Source organism: Ptiloglossa arizonensis, chromosome 2 (assembly GCF_051014685.1).
Source record: "Ptiloglossa arizonensis isolate GNS036 chromosome 2, iyPtiAriz1_principal, whole genome shotgun sequence".
Classification (NCBI taxonomy): Eukaryota; Metazoa; Arthropoda; class Insecta; order Hymenoptera; family Colletidae; genus Ptiloglossa; species Ptiloglossa arizonensis.
Window position 1 is genome coordinate 33,693,582 of NC_135049.1, and position 14,544 is coordinate 33,708,125.

Sequence of the window (14,544 nt, forward strand, 5' to 3'; positions counted from 1 at the left end):
GGATGAGCAGAGATGCTCGGTCTGCCCAATCGCGAACCGAGGATGCTCCCCTCGGCCCAATCGGGACAGCTCCGAGGCTCGTGCACGCACACGCGCCCGCTATCCCGATGAGCCGAGGGACACGCGGAGGACGGATACGATGAACGAGGGAGGCATCGACGCGAGTGGGAAGATCACCGACCAATGGGGAGTCTCGTTGTCGGAGATAACGATGGCTCGAGGAGAGACCGAAGAGAAGGCGTTCGGAGCGGGAGAAGACACCGACACGCTTTTGCGCCAATCATGTTCTCGAAGTCTCCGCGCGGAATTTGCCTCGCGATGGAGGATTCGCGGCCCGGGAGACCCGCGAGAACGAAACTCGGAGAACGGTTCGATCGCGGATCATCGCGGAACGCCGTCGTGCCCAGGCTCGCGACACGGACACCCTCTACCTCTACCTTTACCTTTGCGTCCGCGTCCGCGTCCGCGTCCGCGTCTACGTTTCTGTCCGTGTCGTCGTCTCTCGGAGCATACGGTGGTATCGAGGATGAGGTGGGATGGAAGACGAGGTGCGCGCGGCTCCTCCTCGGAGGATCAATAGAGACAGGGAGACGAGACCTCTTTCCCTCCCTTTCCTCGCTCTCGTCTCTGCTGCTCTCGTCCCTCCACGGTAGCACCCTCGAGAACTACCCCTCCCGCTTCCCTGCAGCGTCTCGACGTCCCGCTATCCTCCGCCTCTTCCCTTGTTTCGGCGCGGTTCGCGCTCGAACGGGGGGACGCGGAAGAGAACGACGCGAAAAAATGGAGGACGCGAGTATCTCCGAATTCGGCCTCCGAGAGACCGAGCGAGATCTCCTCGAGATCGAGCGGTAACGGGATTCGATCGGAACCACGATCTCGCGCTCGAATCTCCTCCGCCCTCTCTCCTATCCGCGGCCGGAGAAAACGGCACCGACGGAAAGAGACCGAGAAACGAACCAACGGAGAACAAAAATAACGAAACGTGCCCGCTTTCGGAAGACTTTGCAGAACCCGAGGAAAAATGCGAAGGAGCAGGGTTAACGTTGCGTGGCCGGGGTGCAAGGAGTTCGTTCCGTCGGAGGTCTGGCTGTTCTCGCGAGTTGGACGGTGACGGGGCGGAAGAGAGGGGACGAAGAAGGACAGAAGGCGGAGAAAGCGGGAGTCGCGGTGGGTAATGTTCCGTGATGAGACGCCTCGCGGACTCATCGAGGAGGAGAGAGGAGAAACGCAGAAGCTGGCTCTGCTCTAATTCTAAAGAGCACTCTCGTCGGACTCTCTCCCCCTTTTTCCCCCTCCCCCCTTCCCCCTCCTTCTCCTCCTTCTCCTCGTTCTCCTCCTTCTTCGTCTTTTCGTCTCTCCCGGTTTTGCGATCCCGCGGAACGGGCTCCGCACCGCGACCGAGAAAATCCAACGGGCTACACCGTTCCAGCGGTGTAGCGATGTAGCGGTGTAGCGGTCGCGCCGAGGGACGAAAAATGGCTTTCCGAGTTCCTCCGATTAATTTCGGAGTCTGTTCGTTCGAGGAGCGCGTACGATCCAGCGAGAAGAAAGTTTCGTCGACGTCTCGGCAAACGATAACTCGGATAAGAGAGGCGAGACGCGAGACGCGAGAAGAGGAGAACGACGAAACGTGCGATCATAGGTGTTTGCCCCGGCTGGCAGACTCGTCGGTGCCTTTCGACCGGTGGAAGCGGGGTCCGGAGGATCGGGCGGACTACCTCGGCTGTGATTAATTTGAATCGGCAAATGCCTTGGAGGGTTTACACCGACCGAACCGAAGGCACCGTCGCGGCGCACCGCTCGAGAAGCCGGCTCGAAAGGGAAGGAGAAAGGCGGACGGAACGGAGAACGAGGGAGGAGGAAGGGAGTGTCGGTCTATGGATATGTTCACAAGGGAAGGAAACATCCCCCGCGCAAACCGCAACGAAAAGCCAACGGCAGCCACGAAACGACCCCCTGCTGCTACCGCTGCTGCCTCTCTTCGGGGACGATGCGTGTACACAAGGGAACGGAGAGAAGGGACCGCCAGGGAGAAACGCGGAGGGCGAAGAAAGTCCAAGGAGGGTGGAAACCGCGGAGCCGAAGACGAAACCCCGCGAATCGCTCGCTTCTCTTTGTCCGTTGGATCGCTACTCGTCGAACTCGAAGGACCGACCGATTATTCGAAACCCGGGAGGCTCGAACGCGAGGGTCCAACGGTTTTACGACCTCGAACCGCGCGATAACGGCTCCCGGTAGAGAAGATCGAATTTTGTTTCGAAAACACGAGCCGTGAAATTCTAGAGGTTACTCTTTCCTCGTCCCGGAACAACGACGACCGTTCACCGATTTATCGTTTCGGAGCTCGTTACGCGGAAGCGAGAAACACGATCGTCGATTCGAACCGTCCGATCTCCTACGCGACCAGACCGGGCCGCGCATTAACCGGTACTGCGCGCGCGAAACACTGGAGCGTTACCCCCTTGTTGGCGACCGACCGAAAAAGAGAAAAAAAACTCTAGCGAGAAATTTCTCTCGCGAGCGAAGAAAAAGAATCGGAAACGTATCAACGACGACCACGAACACGACCACGACCACGGCCGGTGCTCGCTTTAAACTGGAACGCGAAGCAAGGTTTGACACGAAACTTTTTTCTTTTTTTTCTTCTTTCGCCGAGCTTCGAAAGGTTCGCCAGGGCAGCAGTCGACGAATTTAAAAGGGTAAAATCCATCCCGAGAGATCGCGATCGCTCGAAAAGGATTTTATCCTCGACTCGTTTCGTCTCGCAACGAAGAAGACGACGACGACGACGACGACGACGATCGGTCCCGAATCGTCGCTTCGAGCACGTTCTCGAATCGAAAGCGTTCTCGCGGGATCGACGCAACGGACGCGGGGTAGAGATTCGAAGCGAGTAATAAACGGGCATGGATTCGTCCCTGGCGGAGCGAGGGTGTCGGCAGACCCAGTGCGGCTCGAACCTACCCCCCCTTGGGCTTCCAATTACTCGCGTTTAGTTGCGTTTTTCCGCTCGAATGCCCTCTCTATGATACACTCGCACACTCGACCCGCGCTTGGCTTTTAGTTACCCAAACCCACTTACCGCACACGCGCTCGCTCGCTCGCTCGCTCGCTCGTTCGTTCGTTCGTTCGCTCGTTCGTTCGTTCGTTCGTTCGTTCGCTCGCGTGCACCTGATCCGCGCGTCTGTGTTGGGAACGAGTCGTACACAGCGGACGAATACGAACGTCTGTGCGAGCTCGGTAAATATACGACAAGGGGCTAACGATTGACTGGGTGCCGCGCCAAGGATTACCAATCAAATTCTCGTCGCGAAGTTCGCTTCGGCTCCGCGGGACTAACCTTTAAACGCCGACGCGACAAGTTTCTCGTCGACGAGATCGCTTTACCGCGTTTACGCGCTCGATGCGCCGCGGACTCGAACTCGCCAACTCGTTTTCCACGAAGCGAGAAAGTGTATTTTACGAAAGATCGCGTCGCGTCGACGGACGCTTTCGAACGAAATACGAATCCCGAGTTATCGCACGCACGTCCGTGTCCGTTTTTCGTTCACTCTCGAGATTGTTCGTTCTTCTCGGCGTAGGATCGTTTCGGGCATCGATCGTGCTCTTCCTTTCGACTTTCGAGGGAGCCGATATCGGAGCCAACCGAGCACCGATCTCAACGTAAACGAAGAAAAAGGCGAAACGCGAACGCGGGCTTCGGTCGCGCGGCGTTCGTTCGTTCGTTCGTTCGTTCGTTCGTTCGTTCGTTCGTTCGTTCGCTGGTTCGTTCGCTGGTTCGTTCTATTTCGATCCGAGACAAATCCGCTTCCGGCGGACGGTTGCGCTCGTCGGCAGATGCAAGTCGAAACCGTCCGTAAAAATCGATGATACGCCGGCATATGCCGATTTTCTCTCGCGAGCGCGGCGATCGTTGGTCGTCGAGCCGATGTCCGGCCCTCGAAACGAATCGCGAACCGAGCGCGATACGAGGGCCGCGATACAAGTACGTTCTTCGAGCGCGTAATAATACAATAACGAAATATATTGTCTCGACCCGAAACGTACAGAGTCACGCCACGCCTCTCTGTCCACCTTATCGAACGCGCATAATTTGCGCGGCGAAACGACCGAAAACGTTGCTCGGAAGGATGTCGTGCGGGTCTCGAAGAAAAGGCGGTTAGGTCGAGCGATTTGTCGACGAGCGACGAAGCCTGCGAAAACGGCGATACCGATCGCTCGGCATTTTTACCGAATCGGTGTGGAAAAGAACGCGCGGCCGGTCCGAAGAGAGCTCGGGGCAAAGGGGAATCGCTTCGCCTCGAGAACCGGGTATCGCTTAATCGCCCTTGTTTATTCGGACGAAAGTAGCTCTTATTGATACTCGCGCGGCGGCAAAGGTCGTTCCGTGCGCGTCTCGTTAATCGCTCGCGTTTAATTTCGAATTGGCGATCGACGATCCTTCGAGGAGGGTGGTCGGAATCGTCGATATCCGCAGGACCCTCGCTGAGCAAACAGAGAACGAGGCCGCAACGAACGTCGCTCGTTCGGCCACGGAAGCCCGGTTCCTCGTAAACGAGCGCGATTCGAGTCGAGCGCATCGAGACTCTTCCCAAGGATCGAGGTTGAGACCGCCGCGAACCGCCGCGAACCGCCGCGAACCGCCGCGAACCGCCGCGAACCGCGACTCGTTGCACCGAGCCGCTCAAGGATCTCGGATAACGAGTTAATTTAAATACGAAACATCGAAAGCTTTTAATCTTTGCGCGGCTTGGTCAGCCGGGCAACCTAGTTTTTTTGCCGCTGATACACGCCAACCCTCGTTCGTATACATTGTAACGCGAATATTCAGCCGCGCGCGTATATCTCCGCGATTATTGGACAATCAGATACGTTAACGACGGAATGAAAACGGTGGTTAATTCGAGGGAAAATCACAGGGTGATCTCCGGGTGATATTTTCGCTCGTATTCGCCTTTGAGCGCGGTTTCTTCTGTTTCGTGTCCGTTATCCCGATATAAATTTCCTTTGCCATCGCGATCGCTCGTTCGGCGTGCATCGATAGCGCTTTAACGCGCAGAAGCGTTATTACCGCGCGCGTATTGTACGCGCGCGACACGTGTTCCGCGAAGGAATTGTGCAAACTCGAGCCAAGTGCGCAAGGCGATCGGGAACGTTTACGATATTTTTTTGCGCCCGTGGAAGGCGATACAAGAGGTTCTCTCTCTCTCTCTCTCTCGAACGGCTCGGTTCGCATGTCTCGTCGAGGCGGTCTCCGTGGTCACATCGGTCTCCGAGCATGCGAGGGCCCTCCGGCTAAATCCCCGTAATATACACACAGGGGCACCGTCGAGGTACTATCGCGGCATTATACAGACATACCTATATCCCAGCCCGATGACTGCTGATATGACATGCGACCGTCTTAGATATAGGCTGCACGACATGGTTTGCCTCGCCTCGCCTCGCCTCGCCTCGCCTCGCCTACTCTCTACCCTCGCCTACTCTCTACCCTCGTCGCCCCTCGAACCGCGCTCTCTTTCTCCCTCCGTCGCAATTTTCTCCCACCAGCTCTGGGAGCCTTCCTCTCCTCGTTGCTCGCCCTCCCGCCCTCGCGATCCAGCCTCGTCGACGGCTTCGGAAACCGGCGTAATCGGTTCCCCAGCACGGCCTTCTCGACGTTGGAACAGCTCTATCGAGCTATCTTTTTAAACGAGCCCACCTCGTCGTCGACCTCTCCGATCCGCGCCGTAAAATACCAGCGGGAGAATTCAATTAACGTTTCTCGTTCCGGAGCGTGTAGACGAGCGGTGATGCGAGCGGTATCGAGCTCCTCGTATCTTTCGAATTAAAATGCAGCGTGCTTCCTTGCTTTCTCGGCAATTATTGCCGGTACTTTATCGCGAAGGCAAATGCGATTCGATTCGTCTTGCTCGGGGTGCTATCCCACCGGCGATCTGCATAGCTGTGCGTCACGCACTCGAACGAAAAAGAAGGAAAAAACTCGGCCGCGTATTACGCGCTACCTCGCCTACTCGGTGCTCCCGCGTCTTAATGGGTGTTAAGAGTAAAAGCTCATTCTTCTTCTTCAAAGATACTTTTCGGATAATTGCTCGTACACGCACGAAGAACATTATTTCGCAATCTGCGCCGCGGAACCGGTCAACCGTTGACGAGTCGCGCGAGTCACGGCTCTCGAGGAACGCGTCCGATCGTAAACGAGAAAACGGAGGGAAAACCCGAATGGAAATTTCCACCGGAGATCCGGAGAGAGCGACGGGATCCGCGGGCGAGTTTCGAGCCGCGAGAACCCTGGACGAGGATTCGGAAACCGCGCGGACTCGAGTCGAGCCGGAAAACAGCCGCGGATGTAAAAACCGTTGTAAACCCCCTCCTCGGCGATCTTTCTCGGGTAACGTCTCGAGCGGTATCGATCGCTACCGACGGAAAAAGAACTCGTCGTTGAAAAGCTCTTAAGAATTTTCACCGCGTTGACGAAAATTTCAGCCTCGTTGGAACCGGACGATCATTTCGACCGACGACCGAACACCGTTAATCGCGCGTCCAAAGATGGACCCGGAAGAGCCGGCGAGGAGCAGCGGTGACCGATGGCGGCGATCCTGGTCGCTCGCAACAAGTCCACGAGTCCACGAGTCCACGAGTCGAAGAACAACCGAACGTTCGTTCTTCGCGGATCGATAAGGGTGGTAGGGTGGATTGGCCTTTTAGCCAAGGGTCGAGAAGGAAGGCGAGTGGTTTTTATAGCCGGCGAAAGGACAGGGAGGGTCCTGGGATCCTCGGGTGCCTACTCTCGAGCCGAGTATACGCCTCGTCCGTTACCGCCACTTTCCTACGTCCCTCTCTCGTCCCGATCGCGTCTCCTTTCCCTCCAAAGTGGCCGAATCTACTTCCTCCTCCTCCTCCTCCTCCTCCTCCTCCTCCTCCCGATAGATTTCGAGATCTCGAGTAGCCTCGCGCGACAGCTACCCTCGAATCGTTCGTTCGGAGAGTTCTCGGTGACCGAGAGCCGCCTCGGATTCGATCCGCGGCAGAAAACGCGTCCGCGTTCGTCGCGCTGCACCGTGGATACGCGTGCACGCCTTCGTTGAACCTTCCCCCCAAAGGGGCTCTCTCTTTCTCTCTCTTTTTGTTCGGTCGACCGTCGCCGACACGACCGACCAACACCTGCCGACGCGGTCGACGCGGGCATCACGCACACGCGAGCTCGAATCCGCGGACGAAATACTATATCCGTTCGAACACGGATGCCTTGCGAAGTCGCACGTATCCTTTGGCTGGCTGTTGCGCTCCCTCGCTCGTTCTTTTTCTCTTCCCTTGCTCCGGCTGCGTTTTTATGCGCGTAGAAACGCGGGTGGAGCACGTGCAGCGGGAAACAAAGAAAGTCTCGTCGAAGAGGAAGGCGTTCCTGGAGGAGGAGGAGGAGGAGGAGGAGGAGGAGGAGGAGGAGGAGGAGGAGGAGGAGGAGGAGGAGAAGGAGGAGGAGAGAGAAACGCGGAGAGAAGGTGACTCGGAGAACGAGATGAGAAAAAATAAAGGAGAACGAAAAGGAACGCGGGGACCGGACGAAAGCGTGCGAAACGGTCTTGGTTCTCTTTGCGCGGCGGCGGTCCGAGAAAAGGGAGCGGAGGTGGAAATAAAGGGCCGAGATCACCGCGGAGAGGAACAGCGCGTAGACGCGTTTGTCGGTACTCGGCTCGGAACGCTCGCCGAAAATTCGAGCGAAACCGGCGAGGAGAGGGCATCGATTTCCGAGGGACGGCGTTACTCTCGCAAAGAGGAACGCGCGCGGTCTTACGAGCTTCCCCGAGATGAAAATAAACGTCGCACCGGATTGGCTCGCGGCGTCACGCGTCGCGATATTTCTGCATCCTGCAGTCGCGCGTCGCGCGTTACGAACGATTCGAAACCCAAGATCTCCCGGCGGACCGTCGCCAATAAGCGGACCGCGCGATTCGCACGTAGGTCTCGTTAAAATAATGGCTAGGTACTTACGATCCGAGCAGCTCGGAGCTGGTTCGCGCAAAATCGAGCGTCGAGTCTTACGCGACGCTTCGAACCAAGGGGAAAGAAATTGTCCGGAGCTCGATTCCGAGAAACAACGAACGAGACGGTTTCGCGGGAAACGACTCCTCGTTCTCTTCGGACGAAGCGGATTCCCTCGCGACGGAAATTCGCGATTCCTCTTTCGACCGAGTTCCCGTGCTCGTCGTTCCGTGGGTTTCGCGCGTACGCGAAAGGGAGAAGAAGAGGCGCCGATCGCGGTTCCCGAAAGGACGAAGGAGCAGGGCGGAGCTGCGCTCGGAAGGGTGCGCGGGCGCGTTTCACGGCGAACCACCGTCCGTCGAGTCGGAGATCGCGTTCAGGTGCGACGAAGACGGGGAAGAGGGGCGCCCGGTCGAGCGAACGCACCCAGAAATGCAAAGTCGAAGCGTCGGTGCGCAGCGAGTTCCCAGCGAGTTGCCAGCCAAGCCTCGAACTCGACGCGCCGGGACTCGAGTCTCCTTCCTTCCTTCCTTGCGACCGTTTCCGTTTTCGCGCGAGAGTGTCGCGCGCGATAGTTACGCTACGGCGACGCGCGATCGATCGAACCGTTCGATCCGAGGATCGATCGAGTTCGCAGCGAGAACGGTGTCCACCGACGATACCAGTGTCGCCTACTCTCGGCCGGTCCAGCCTCGCGGAAATCTATCGCGGTCGTTGATCGCCACGTGTTCTCGCGACCGCGACCGGGACCGGGACCGGGAATAAACGCACCCGATGGATCCCCGTACGCGCGACTTTGTCGTCTCGTAACGACGCGGACGACTCGAAGCTTGAACTTGAGAAAGGGGCGACCGAATTATCGGACAAGAATGTTTACGATCGGTGCGCACGTTAGATACCTCGTATCGAGCCGGTACAGACTACACGTCAGCAACGAGAGGCGATAAGCTCCCGGCGCGGAGGAACAAAGTCGCGAATCGGCGATACAGCTTCGTCGGCAAACCGGATCGAAAGCAGCGAACACCTGTTCCGTTCCCGAGACGTCGCCGTTACGTCGAACCGTACGCGAGATCGGTTTACGACCCACGACCCTCGACCCTGCGAGGAAAAATCCCAAAGAACCGCCGACGTCCGACAACGTCCGACCACGATGGACGTCCTCGTCGCGATCGAAGCGACCGAGAAAAATCTTGTCTCGGTTCGTCGATACGGTTCGCGAGCGTAACCTCGGCTCGGAAAAGGCTTCGATGGGAGAGGAGCCCGGGAGCGACGAAACGAGAGGTTGCGCTCTCGCGGGAAGAGAGGAACGCGCCGGAGAGACAGCGGCTGATCATTGGTGGACAGCGGAGCCGGATCGCCTAGGTGGTGGGGAATCCGGCAGGTCGACTCCGCAGGTGGGGAAGGCCAGGAGGCAGAAGGTGGAGAAGGCGGCGGAGGTGGAGGCAAAGGTAGTCGCGGTGGTAGAGTAACGCGAAGCAACACGACGCGGAGAAAGAGGAGAAAGAAGGGGGTGGAAGAAGCGGTGGTGTAACGGCGGAGCTAGCGCCGCGGACCGAAGGGAAGAGGGCGAGAGCCCGCGAAAGGGTGAACCGGAGCGAGCGAGAAAAAGAGCTACCCCGCTGCTCTCGACCGAGTGGAACCGAACCGGAGAGACCGAGACCGAGACCGAGAGCGAGAGCGCGAGCGAGAGCGAGACCGAGACCGAGACCGAGACCGAGAGAGACTCGCGAGGGTGGAGAGGAAAACCTGCCGGAGAAGGAGGAGACGAGGCGGAGGACAGGAGAAGCCTCCGCTCTCGGAGGACAGATTCGACGCGCGTCAGGATCCCGGTAGGACGGACTACTACCGCCACCGCCACCGCCACCGCCACCGCCACCGCCACCGCCACCGCCACCGCCACCGACGACGACGACGACGACGACGACGACAACGACAACGACAACGACGCCGCCGCCGCCGCCACCGCCACCACCGCCGACGCTGCCCTGCCGTCGGATCGCGGAGGAGCCGGGAGGCCCGGTGTACCGGAACCCGCGTGACGGAACGGACACTCTGCGCGCACTCTTCGCAGTGTCCGGCTCGAACTCCCGATCGAGACGCGTCAGTTTCGCGATCGATCCGCGCGCAGCGAGGGAACAAGGGACCCGGAAAATCGTGCGAGACAACGTCCACCGAACCTTGTACCGGGAATTGTTTCTTCGAAGGGGGTACGGGGTGGGAGACAGTGTAATCGAGAGGATAAAACGATCGTGCTGAAACTCGCATGGCTCGGAGGACCGTCGGCTCTCTCGCGATCAGTGTTTCGTTTCCGAATTTGCCAGCCGTCGTGCAGCGATGAGATCCAAGCCGGTGGCTAGAAGATTGGCACAGGGTGAGTACCTTACCGTTGCCGTTCCTTTCTCTCTTCCGTTCGTTTTTTCATTCTCCTCTTTAGCGTCATTCGTTCGTTCGTTCGCTCGTTCGTTTCGCCTTCTTCGATATCGAGGACCGTTCTTTTCCCGAGGAATTCGTAATTACGATCCGACCGGACAGTCGAGCACGTGTGCGCGGCACGGCGCGGCGCGGCGCGGCGCGACGGCGGAAAATATACTTTTCGGCGGGCTTCTCTTCTCGCGGTCGAGCGTACGTTTCCTTTTCGCGATAATTTTCGCGCGGCACGAGATCGTACGAAAGGAGCGATTCTCGTCGCTCGCGATTCCGCGGTCACGCATCGTCGAGAGTTCCATCGAGGGTAAACGCGGGAGGCGGGAGGCGGCACGCGCCCACCCGGCCAATTTCTATTTTCGTCGTTATCGGTGATTCGCAATCGCCCGATTCGTCCCGTCCGTTCGCCGCGCAGACTCGCGCGAAACAAAAGCGGAACGAAAATCGAATTTCGGGATTAGGATAACGCGTTTGTTCGCGCGGTGCGCTCGAAATTTGTATCGCGGAGCACACCGGTATCGGCGTCGCGGAAAACGGATCCCGACGTGTTTCCGATAACGTTATCGCCCACCGCGGACGTGTCGTTCGCGATCTCGTCGACGACGACACGGAAAGAGTAGGCGGTTCTCGCGCTGGCGCACTCGCAACGTCGATATCGTTTCTTCTTTTCCTGTATTGTCTAGTCACTTTGCTCGTCCTCCCGCCTCCACCTCCTCGTCCTCTGCTTCGAAAAGTCCCGCCCATTCTCGGTCGTCACCATGTTTGCGAGACTTTCGAGCGCTCCAGGGACCGGCCGCGACATCGATCGCGACCGTTTCCCTGCTTTCGGAAAACGCGTAATTCGAATCGCGAAACTCGAGCGAGCATCCGGGCTAACTGGTAAATTCCAAGGGTAACGTTTTCGATACTTTTCAACGGCCGGGGAACGTTCGCGCGACAAAGCGCGCGGATCGATCCGCCTTTGTTCGACGGTTAACAATGCAGGATCGCTTGGTTCGCGAAAGATTCGGCGACGCAACGAGCAACCGTTAATTTATCGTTGCGCACCGAATGGCGCCGCGCTGTCGACTGCCCATCGACGATCGCGAACCGAACGAAATCGCACGATCGACCGACTAGACTCGACTCGACTCGATTCGACTCGACTCTCGCGAATTTTCCGTTACGCGTTCGGGGTTGAATCGCGGCGATCCGTCGGGTCTCGTTCAATCGACATCGACGCATCGTCCCGTGGAACGGAGAGGAAATTTTTCAAACCGATAGGAAGTACCGAGTACGAGGAGAGCGGGGGGACATCTCGAGCAAACCGCAGGAATAATCGCGGAATCCACCTACCGCGCGTTTCAAAAGCGCATCATCCCATTGAGGGTTTCGTCTAGCCGCGGCACCGGAAGTCGTATCCGAGAGGAGACAAAGCCAAAGAAACATACGCACGGAGTGCCGTACCGGGGTTGGGGAGCAGGGGGAGAGGTTCTGTTTCATCGGCGCTTTTGTCTCGCATCCTGAGAGAGTACGATTGAATAAGGAGCATGAATAGATCGGATGATCCTACGGTAGGTCAGTCCATTCTCGTCTTGCGGGAGACTCCTGCTACCTCCGATCCCACCTCCTCCACCTCCTCCTCTTCCTCCTCCTCCTCCTCCTCCTCCTCCTCCTCCTCTTCTTCTTCTTCTTGTTCGTTTTCTCGTACGTTCTCCGGGGCTTCCAACCTTTGGACAGTCCCAATTAAAAGCGTCTTCCTTGTCGAGTGGTAGGTCGACGCGCGCCAAGTACCGTGTACCCGGGACGAGACGTTGGAAGATTTCCCGTCGCTCGGGCCATCGTTCGAGGTACCGTCGCGAACGATTCCGAGACATCGTTTACGCGGTATACCGATCGTTCTCGCGCGTAGCTTCGAAGTAACGCGTTTCGTTCTTCTCGAGGAGGAAACGATCGAATCTCGCGAATCCCGACGAAAGGACCGTGTTCGTTTTTCGGGGCGAAAAGAACATCGTTACCGAACACGGGAAACGATGCAACGTCGGCGAAACAATGGAATCTCGATCCGCGGTGACGTCACAGCCGAAGAAGCGAGTACCCTGCACGGTTATTGGACGACCGGACGCGATCGATTCGAACTGTACGAATTAAAATGTCAACAATACCCTCTCGAATAGCTGCACGCGGCCATGCAAATCCGCTAACAGAAAGTAGGAACAATCGTCTCCGTTCCTTCTTCGGGTTTTCCTCTTCGCCCTTTTTTCTTTCAGCTTCCACCCCGTAGCTCGGCTGGCGCTGTTTCGATGCAGCAATAATTCCGCGAGTCTTCCTCGACTCTTTTCTTCCCCGCTCCCGATCCCGTTCTCGCTCCCCGCTGCCCGCTCCCCGCTCCCCGCTCCCCGCTCCCCGTTCTCGGTCCCGCTCTCGCTCCGCCAATTAACGATCGGCTCCGGTGTTTGTCATTTGTTTGCCGTTTCCGGTGGAACGCAATCAGGCCGGGCCGAAACAAACGCGGCCAATCAGCCGCGACGGACAAACGCATCGAGAGCGGCTAGATCCCTCCGCATCCAGCCACGGTTTCCGCTCGGGATAATGCCGATAATCGATCGTTCGAGCTGGAATTGTTCCCTGCAGAATTTCGCCGTGCCCTCCGGTTTCGGTATAAACATTAACACATTATCCGCGGGTCGCGTATTCTCGATTCCGTGGGTGGTTCGTAGGCCGGCTCGCGGGCAAAGATCGCGTTCTCTCCTCAACGGGGCTACGTAAGCTCGTTTTCCCTACCGATAACCGCGTCGACCGCGAACAAAGCGATACGAGGCGACGGGACGCATCGCGTTGCCTCGAACCTTTTCTCCGGAGGGACTCCTAACCCCCTCTTCGTTGCCCACCGTCGACGACCTTCGCGAGCGATCGACCCACCCGATTGCTTTTCGTCGGAAAAACAACCCGCGCGTCCTCGAGTTTGTAATTCGAGCGTTATCGTTCTCCTCCGTCGATGCGAGTCTCTTCGAAGAGCGAGTAGACGCGAATCGTGCTCTCCTACCCGGCGCGCAACCGAGGCCTCGAGTCACCGTATGTTGCCGCCCAAAAGCACGCTTCGGCGATAAGCGAGCCATTGTTGCCCGCGCCGGCAATCGAACGATTAATCGTTTAATTAGGCATTCATCGTGCCGGACCGTTATCGCGATTCCTTTCCACCGCAACGATCGCTCCCTCGATAAATATCCGTTTTTCGTTCTCGTTCTCGTTCTCGTTCTCGTTCTCGTTCTCGTTCTCGTTCTCGTTCTCGTTCTCGTTCTCGTTGCGAGGGGCTACTTTTTGCTCGGTCTCCTTCCGCCACCTTCCGCCACCTTCCGCCACGTTCCGCCACCTTCCGCGAGGCGACGGACAGGTACTCGCGTCGCGCCTGAATGCGGCTGACACGTCGTACCGGCGAGCTACGCGATTTGCCCGGACGTTGGAGCGAACGCGGAACATTTATTCGCCTCGATGTTTCGAGCGCGCCGGAAAAGGAACCGTTGTCGAATACACCGGTCTAGCTTTCATCGATGGAGAGGAAAAATCTGTCGGAAAGGGAGAGATTTCGTTCGAGCCGTTGTACGTATTTTCGGCCGTTTCGTCGTTTCGCTGTTTCGCCGATTCGCGAGGAACTCGGGAACGAATCGATATTCCGCGAACGAGAGACGAAAAGGTTTCTCCGGTTGGATCGCATCCGCGTCGAATTCGATTCGCAATAGGCGATAGCGCGGCGCGTAACCGCTGTCTCGGTGGAACAATGGGCGACGCTTAACGAGCAAGATTTCTCGGAAAGTTTCCCCCGAGGAGCCGTAAATCGACGACGAAAGTGACGCGCAACGTTGCGCGTTCGGTCGCGCGTTCTCGGTTCTTTCGGTTTCGAATTCTCGGGCGACGCGAATTATCGAAACGATACTCGCCAAGTAAACGCACGGTCCTCGTCGCGAGGAATGTTTGTCGCGGCAACGAGGGACGTTCCGTTCTCCCGCTTCCTCTCTCGAGTCGACGAAAATTGCGCGAGGCGATAGTTCGCGCGGGGAATAAAGAACGCGTACGCACGCGGCACCGTAGGGAAACGCGGCGAGATAAATCGATAGGACGTTAATTAACGTCGAGGACACCGGCAGAAACGATACGAAC

At 57.8% G+C, this 14,544-nt stretch overlaps 1 protein-coding gene across 1 annotated transcript in view; it reads left to right on the forward strand.

Annotated features, from left to right (window-relative positions):
- Nucleotides 1-10,227: 10,227 nt before the first annotated feature.
- Nucleotides 10,228-14,544, forward strand: part of LOC143143612 (transcription factor hamlet) — a 51,867-nt gene continuing 47,550 nt past the window's right edge. Inside the window, exon 1 of the mRNA XM_076305039.1 lies at nt 10,228-10,354. Within this exon, the coding sequence (XP_076161154.1) occupies nt 10,318-10,354 (37 nt within the window). The 5' untranslated portion in view covers nt 10,228-10,317. The remainder of the gene's footprint in view (nt 10,355-14,544) is intronic.